At 51.9% G+C, this 8722-nt stretch overlaps 1 protein-coding gene across 7 annotated transcripts in view; it reads left to right on the top strand.

The window, feature by feature from the left end:
* Window positions 1–1269: 1269 nt before the first annotated feature.
* The window catches only part of MYB (MYB proto-oncogene, transcription factor), a 28675-nt gene continuing 21222 nt past the window's right edge, over window positions 1270–8722 (top strand). For 4 of the 7 annotated variants that reach the window (XM_050316816.1, XM_050316818.1, XM_050316819.1 and 1 more), the window contains exons 1-5: window positions 1319–1425; window positions 5121–5238; window positions 6884–6955; window positions 7620–7712; window positions 8109–8329. In XM_050316816.1, the coding sequence (XP_050172773.1) occupies window positions 1403–1425; window positions 5121–5238; window positions 6884–6955; window positions 7620–7712; window positions 8109–8329 (527 nt within the window). In that variant the 5' untranslated portion in view covers window positions 1319–1402. Of the gene's footprint in view, window positions 1426–5120; window positions 5239–6883; window positions 6956–7619; window positions 7713–8108; window positions 8330–8722 lie in introns of all 7 variants that reach the window. The other 3 variants (XM_050316822.1, XM_050316821.1, XM_050316820.1) reach the window with 2 other exon arrangements.

Below are 8722 nucleotides of genomic sequence, written 5' to 3'. Positions count from 1 at the left end.
GCTGGTGCCCCAGTGCAGCAGACCCCTTTAACAGGTAGGCAAATGGAGGCCGGGTGGGACGGCACCTCCTGCCCGAGGCATGGCTGGGGCAAAACAGGAACGACGTGCACCCTCCGGCATTTAGGGCGAGGTGCGATCCCAAGACCAGATGCAGAGCTCGGGGAGACAGCGCCGGCTGTCTGTCCATCTCCGCGCTGCCTGAGCCGGTGAATCCCGTTAAGCGGGAGCCTACGGGACGCACAGACACCCGACGGGGCGGTGGCGGGGACTGTGACGGGGCTGCGCTGTGCCCAGCGCACGGCCCCGGCATCCCGCCACGTCCCTCCGGGAGCGGCGCCGCGGGCTCGGGAGCGGCCCGCGGCCCCGCCCCGGCCCGTCCCATCGGCGGCTCATTGATGAGCCGCGGGCCTTTGAGGAAAGGGCGAGTGCGCCGAAACCGCTGCAAAGCCATGATTTTTCAAGCAGCAGCGCAGCCTGGGAACTTTGCATGTTTCGCCATTTTTCACATCCTGACTCATTTCTGTATCAAAAAACGTGTTCTCTGGAGCTCATCGGACACCCGCCGTCTCTCCCGCCGCCGTCGCGGCAGGCAGCATCCACCGCCGCGCAGCAGCAAGGGGAACTATAGCAGAAATCCCCCGCGGCGAGGCAACCGCAGCCGAGCCTCGGGCAGCCCCGGCCCCGGCTCCCTCTGAGTCCCCCCGGAGTTCCTTTAATATTTCCAGCGAGAGCTGCTCGCCCTCCCCCCGCGGGACCGGTGCCGCTGCAGCCCGCACGCCACGCGGCGAGCGGAGCAGGTGCACCCGCGAGGGCCCGCACTCCGCCCGTCGGCGGGAAGCACCTACGAGGGCCTGGGGTGGGTGGTCGGCGGGGTCGCCTCGGGAGCGGCCGCGCCGCCCCACGGAGGGACTCCGGTTCTCCGCCCGCCGCGCACGGGGCAGAGGGGCTGCCCCCGCCCCGACAGCTCCCTCAGTGAGGCCCCGGGGCGCGGGGGGGCCGCGGAGGCGCCGTCGAGGGGCCGCGGCGCGCGAGCGGCGGGAGCGGCGGCGCGAGGCGGTCCCGCCGCTGGAGCGCGGGAGGGGCGGGGCGCGAGGGCCCCGTCGGGCACGCGGCCCCGGTGCGCCCGCCCCGCGCCCGCCGGCCGCGGCACGGGCCCGCCAGGCGCCTGCGCACTGCAGGGGCGCCAGATTTGGCGGGAGGGGGAGTGTCCAAGGGCCCTTTGTTTGATGGCATCTCTGTTTACAGAGTTTACTCTTTAATCTCAACCTGTTTCCTCCTCCTCCTCCCGCGGCTCCTCGGCACTCCCGTGCGCGGCGGCGGAGCGCCCAGGCGCAGCCCGGCAGCAGGGCGCGGCGGCGGGCGCGGGCTCCCCCGTTCTCCTCCCCCAGCGGCCGGTGCGAGGATGTCCCGGAGACCCCGGCACAGGTAACCCGCTGTCCGCGGGCGGGGGACGGCCGGCCCTGCTCCGCTCCGCTCCCCGCCTGTCAGACGGGGCGCGGGACGGGAGAGGGGGAAGGCGGCAGCGGGAGACGGGCTCGCCCGGCGGACGGGGCAGCCCCCCGTGCTCCGTGCACCTGGTCTACTCCGCCCCCCACCCCAAAGCGCTCCCCTCCTCCGGAGACGCCGAGGGAGCGGCGGCTCTGCGGGACACGCCGCAGAGCTGCCGATGACGGGGCACTCGGGCCCCGCGCCTGGCGGGGGCCGGGGGGGACCGGGGCTCGCTGCTCGCCGGGGCCAGAGCGGCGTCCGACGGAGCTGAGCGCCCCGCAGCTGCGGGTCAGGACAATGTCTGGCGGGCTTGGCGGCGGCAGGTAGCGCGTCCCGTCCCATTCATTCATTCATTCATTCCCGGCGGGGTAGCACAGCAGGTGGGCGGCGGGTGCGGGCATTGGGCTCTCTCCCTCGACTTTTTTTTTTTTTTTTCATTTATTCGTGCAGTGGCAGCTCTTTCGCCCTTAGGAGCGCGGCTATCTCCAGCGGGACTAGTTACACCCCGCGGGGCTTAGCTTTTCACCGGCACACGCCGCTCGGCACATGCCGGAGCGCGGCAGCGCGGGCGGGCAGCTGCGGGGGTCTGCCGGTCCGATGGAGCGCTCGGCCGGAGCTGTCACCCGTGCCCGCCCTTCTGCCGCGCACCCGGGCGGGAGCGATCCGTGCCGCGCCAGGGGCCGGGGGCGGCGGCGCCCCGGGGGCGGCGGGCTGGACGGGACGGGGCGGCAGCGCCGCGTGGCCGTGTCAGTGCCGCCGCTGCCGGGCGGGCGCACAGAGCGGGGTTGTTGTCTAATTAGCCTGGGACGGCGGGTCGGACACGTGGAGGCTTTTTTCTCTTTCTGTTTGCAGCCCGGCATCCTCTCCTCTTCCCCTCCCCTTTGGCTGACTGTGACAGGGGAGAAGGTCGCAGCCCTGCCTGTCACTGGCCGGCCACCGGCCCCGTCCGGCAGGACTGGAGGGCTTGGGGGGCTCTTTTTAAGGAAGAGGGGCTTGCGGTACGGGAGGAGGCGGCAAGCCGCTGGGCGAGCGCCGGGCTGTACTTCCAGTGTCAGAGCGGGGTTGTCGCTGGGGCTGGCGGTGAATCACCCGGCCCATCTCTCCCGAAAGAGAACGGGACAGCCACCGCTGCCTCGCGGGCGCCTCCCGCAGGGACACGGCGCTCCGCCGCCCCGGGCTGGGAGGCAGGGGCTGCGCGGTGTCCGCCTGATCCGCCGGCGCGGCGCCCACGGGGCCGCCCCGGCGGGAGCGGGCACGGGCTCTGCCCCGCGGGGCTGGTGCCCGAATTCCTTCAGTCGCGGTAGCAGCGGCAGGTCATTTCCTTTACACCTCCTCTTTTCTTTCTTTCCTTCTTTTTTTTTTTTCCCTCTCCCCCTTTTTTCCCCCGCATTCTTTTCCCCGTTGCACAAGCCCGTTGCCCGGGCGAACAGCGCAGCGCTACTGAGGCGGGCGGGGGGGATCCAATGCGCTGTCCCGGCCGGGCGGAGCGCCGTGCCATGCCATGCCATGCCGTGCCCTGCCATCCGTGCCGCGCCGCCCGGGTGGAGGCTTCGGGCCTGCGACCGGAGGTGCAAAATAAAGTTTTAGAGCACTGCTGAGGGACCGGTTGGCTGAAGAAGCTACTGAGCGTCCCGACAGCCCGAAAAAGGGCTCATTTCTTCTACTGGAGAACGCAGGTAGTACAGTGGGGTTTGCTCGGTTCTGCGGTGCCAGCGAGGCCCCGGTTATCTAAATAAATCTGTTACAGTACTGACCCTGCACTGAAGTCCTTTAACCTGGTCGCCTCTGATGCCGTGCTGCCGCTGCAGAGCGGCGCTTCCCTGTGGTGCCCGCACGGCCCCGCCGCGCAGGAAGCGCCGCCAGTGGATGCGTACCTGGTGGTTGCTGTCTACGAAACTCATTTTCAAAATGATACTTGGAAATTGAGCCACAAAACTTCCTTTGGCATATGGGCAGTGGCGCAGCTGTCTCTGTGTGTCATTGAGAAAAGCGAATGCAGTTTGAGCGGCGGCTGGGGACAGAGCCTGCAGTGGTGGCAGCTGGAGCGTGGGAGCTTTGCTCAAGCACGAGAGGCTCCAGCTGCCAACGAGGGGTGCGTGCGGAGTGGGAGCTTCAGTCAGGGCTTACCCCAAGTGGTTGCGTGGGCTGGGGAACAGGGAGCGAGCCGTGGGGCTGCAGGACTACAGCGTGGTGGGGGCGAGTAGAGGGTGCCAGCGATGGGCTGGGTGAGTGAGTCAGGGGCCAGCTGGCAGAGACTAGGGGAAAGCCATGCGCATCACGGCAGGCTGTGGAAAACTTCTTACACGTAGCATAGTTTTCATGGCACATGCCACAGGCCAGAAAACAAGGTGGAAGATGTACGGTGTGATTAGCCCAGTATTTTAAAAGAATGTAGGCTCAACAGCTTGCGTTTTGGGGTTGTTTGCATCTTGACTAACAGTCTCTGTGCTTCACTGCAACTTAATTTAAAGTAATCTCCTGAAAACAGGTTAGCAACGTAAACAATGCCTGGTAATTTTATTACAAAATAACTTTCTTTTAATGTCTTACTCATACCTTAACATACCACAGCATGCCATACCATCAGATATATCACAGATTTTAGTCTCGCAGCATGACATTGACTCCTTTCTAGCACTCGTGGCTAGCATCTCTTAGTTGAAGTACCAGAACTGCTGCTTATACCTTAAAAGTTAAAAATAAAATACTGTCCACCAGAAAGGCACCTCCTGTTGCAAAACATTCTCTTTTAGGTTTATTTAGCTAGGTAGAGCAAGTACCGTTTGTGAAAAGAGTAGTGGAGCCCTTTTTACCCATAGATAGCCTCTGGGGAAATCCCTTAGTCATGAATTAGGTTAGAAGCAGAGTATTTCAAAAACAGCGTGAGGGATTTAGAAATAGAATAGAGGTAATAAAGTATTAAGTTAGAGAAATGGAGGATATGAAAGGGTTCAATCATTCGTTGATTGCATGATATTAAACATACTTGTGCTCAGTCCTTGTCTGTCCAGACCTACAAATGGAAGGCACATTTTATATGAGAGCTTATTGCATGTTAATGCTACCACTTTCTGTCTTTACTTAATTGTAAAAACTTTTGCCTTTGCATACCCTTTTCTCAGAGAAGGTTATTATTGTTTAACTTTTTGTATTTGTTCACAGTCTGTTTTATTATGGAACAGTATAAATATCTGCTGTATAAAACATACAAAACTACTAATATTTTTCAGAATGTGTAGCATGAGTTAAAGATCTTAAACACGTGCTTCTGTACTGGACACAGCCTCTAGTTCTTTTTATTGTCCCAAACATTGTGCTTTAATTTGAAGCCTTCATTGGTTGAAAGTTTGCCAAATGTGTAATTCACCACTGATCTAACATTAAGAGCAGGTCTAAACATGCAGAGTAATACGAAGGTTGCCAGCCCTTTGCTGTATCTGTGGATACGAAAAACAGCAGAACCAGTTCAGAATACTAGAACAACAGAATGCAGAACAAAATCTTGTTGTGCAAGTTTTAAAACTTTTATCTGTGTAACCTTTGTAAGGATTGTACTGGGGTTTTTTGTGCTTTGTAATTAAGCAGCTCAAATCCTCATGTTCCACTCTGTCTCCCTGTGTTACTTTCTGCAGTATATATAGTAGCGATGATGATGAAGAAGATGTTGAAATGTATGATCACGATTATGATGGCCTGCTCCCTAAGACTGGAAAACGTCACTTAGGAAAAACCAGGTGGACCCGCGAAGAGGTAAATCCGAGTTCATTCTTCTGGTGCACATAAAAAGATAGAGAGCATGGTTGACATTATTTTCCGAGTTGCTTCATGTTCTTCACCATGTTGCTTATCTGCAAACTAACTTCAGTGACGGTCCCATGTGTATCAATGAGGACAACTTTTTTGACCCATTAGCTACATTCAGTCTTTTATTTAACTTAGAGAATTGTTCTTACATTTTAAATAAAATGTATAAATACAATTTTTATATTCTTACTAAGCTCTGTGTTACAGGTTTGTGATATGTAGGTCTCTGTGTAATCCTTCTTGGAGAAACAGGTTCAGAGTCACCTGTAGCAGTGCTTGATTGTTACTACATGGCTCTTTTTGTTTGAAGATGGTTGCTATGAGAGAACTGACGTGAGTTCAGTGTCCCACAGCAGCAAACAACTGTGGCAGAAACTGCTGCAGTCCTTCTCTGCCATTTGAAATTTGCACTTTAATTGCGCCATTATGATTCCAAGTGGAAATAATTTAAAAGCTGGAGGAAAGAAATCCAGCAGTATCCAAATTGAGCATTCAAGATGTGTTTTGCTTTTGAAGGTCAGAATATGTTTTAGTCATGATACCCTTGAGCTGACTGTCTGGGAAAATTGTGGTATCAAACTCCTTTGCCAGATGGGTATCCTTTGGCCATTTAACTGGTTTGAGTTTATTGTGAAATACATTAATGCAGTTCTTGAGTTATGTTTTGACTTTTCCTCTCTAACAATGTATATTGGTATATAAATAGTGGCAGGTCACCTCTTGCAAGGCTTTTTTTTTTTCTTTCTTTTTAAAAATCATAATCAGCTCTTACAAAGGTGGATGTGGTTGTAATGTGGCCCTGGAGGAAGGAATGGCCATTGTCCTGTCACGTGAACTGGGAGCATACTGGGAGGTGCTAACTGGGGAAGGAGAAGGTTATTTTCCTCCTCTTATCTCTTGGGGCATTTCTCATTTGTTTTATACTATCTCAGTCTTTCCCAGTACATGAGATTGGTTTATTTTGTCTTTAGGGTCTACCTTTCTGGCCTTATCATTAAAAATACTGGGCCAAATTTCTTGCTATTGCAAGCATGCAAAACTCCCTCACAGAGAACGGGAGCTTAAAGAAGCCATTAGTTTTACCGTGCATTCATTGTACATGGATGGGCCATGAGCAAATTACAGGGACTCCCATTACTTGCAAGACATGAAAGTTAAGGCTATGATTTTTGGAAGTACCCAGGTATCTGGGTGCCTGAGTGTTACTGAACTGCATTGTTATTCTGAGGCCTGACGTCTGAACATCCATACCCTGTTCTAAGTCCAATCCAAGAGTAACAGTTACAATGCTTTGAGCAGTAAAATGGGAATGTATAATGTGAGTCAAAGAACAGCACAGAAGTCAGTCTTTCTCCTGCAGCACAATGAAGAACCTTCCAAAATCCACTGGAGTAGAAAAATCTCCTGGTTTAGGCAATTCTAAGTATTCAATTGAAAGTATTCAATTCAAACACCAGACCACCCTCTGGTACACTGAGGAAGTAGAAGTAGATGCACAAAAAACTAGAAAGACAAATTAAAAAAATAAATTATTTCTTCTGCATTATAAGAGATGGCAGTATTAATTATGTCTGGTCTTTTAATGATTCAGGATGAGAAACTGAAGAAGCTTGTGGAGCAGAATGGCACAGAAGACTGGAAAGTCATTGCTAATTTCCTTCCTGTAAGTGGATATTGGTTTCTGCTTCCAGGCCTAGTGACAACTCTTTATCAGAGGTTTCCCTCATAAAGGGGAAGGGGAGTGGTTGCTTTATAGTTACATTTTTGCGGGAGATAGAAAACCTCCACAAATGGAGACCTTAAAATTTAGTTAGATTACTGTAGAAACCCTTACAATTTTTTTTTCTTTTCACTTCTCCAAAAGGGTTGGAAAAAAATTGAACAAGCAAAAATGGAGGGTGGTGGGGTCTTGCACAGTAGATTCTCAATGTGACACTGAAACAAAATGTCTCAGCCCAATGAAAAAAAAAAATTGGTTTGGTGAATTGTAAACATGGTTTTGAAGATCATTGCTTTGTGAACACTTTGGCTGTTGCTGAAACTGTACAGGAAAGCATGCCAGCTATTGTGCAGATGAGGAAGATTAAGTTTGTGTAGTTTGGGTGGTACAGTCCTCACTGCAGAAGCGATGGAAGTCTATCTATTCAGTGAGCAAACTGATAGTTGAGCACCTTTTTCTCAGACTTACTGTATCACTCCATGTTTTTTGGTAGTCATAGTTACCAGTGAAATGTGTTGGGAACAAGTGTACCTGAATAAGAGCGTTCTCACTCTACATTCGTCTTGTCTCAAGAATTATCTACTTTGTGTATTTTACATTTCACTAGAATCGGACAGATGTGCAGTGCCAGCACCGATGGCAGAAGGTACTAAACCCAGAACTTATTAAAGGTCCATGGACTAAAGAAGAGGATCAAAGGGTAATCAGTTTTCCTTTCTGACTGATTAATGCCTTACTAGCAGATTTTTTGTGTTGGGGCAAAACTCCTGGAAACTTTGGTGGTCTCAATGCTACTGTGGCCAGAGGAAGACTGTATTTGTGTAGTTCTTTCTAAGTTTACTATGCAAATAAATTAATTTAATGTTGCTTTACAGCACTGTAATGTAGAATTGCAGTCTAGAAATGCCTTAACTATTACTAGATTTTTCCTTTTGGGTAAAAGTAGGAATGGGAAGTGGGGAGCCTTAATTGTCTGTTAGTTTTGCTGTGGCAGTTTTGAGAAATGTCGTTGAAAATACTGCTCCACCACAGAAAAAAGTTCATTGATTCATTATGCATCATTAAATACAGGCAGTTTTTATGTCCTTCTTTGAAGGTTATAGAGCTCGTGCAGAAATACGGTCCAAAGCGCTGGTCTGTCATTGCTAAGCATTTGAAGGGAAGGATTGGAAAACAGTGCAGGGAGAGGTGGCACAACCATTTGAACCCAGAAGTGAAGAAAACCTCCTGGACAGAAGAGGAAGATAGAATTATTTACCAGGCACACAAGAGGCTGGGAAACAGATGGGCAGAGATTGCAAAGTTGCTGCCTGGACGGTAATGACATATACCTTTAGCTCTTAAATAGGAAAAAAGGAAAAAGCTGCAGGTCTGAGCAGTCTGTTTCGGTCTCCTCAGGCTGTACTTTGTAAATCGAAAAATTTTGGAATCAAAACCTGGGAAGCCAGTGACACTGATGTGCATTTTTCTCAGTGGGGAACTGCACTATTTGGTCAGTACATGGAACAGTACGCTATTTTTACATTCTTTTAATGTTTGTCATAGGTAAAAAGACCCTGTAACTAGAGCAAGACCGTAACAGCTTCCTAAATGTCCACGCAGTCTTATTTCTGCCTGTGATAACTCAAAATTTAAAGGTTCAGATTTAAAGGATCAGGCTCTACAAGGGGAACGTAATATACATTCAGTGAAGGGTATGCCTTCAACATG

The sequence above is a fragment of the Myiozetetes cayanensis genome, unplaced genomic scaffold (assembly GCF_022539395.1).
Source record: "Myiozetetes cayanensis isolate MyiCay16 unplaced genomic scaffold, myiCay2020 scf2-11, whole genome shotgun sequence".
NCBI lineage: Eukaryota > Metazoa > Chordata > Aves > Passeriformes > Tyrannidae > Myiozetetes > Myiozetetes cayanensis.
Note: the sequence above shows the minus strand (reverse complement) of the source record. Positions and strands in the feature narration are given on the sequence as shown.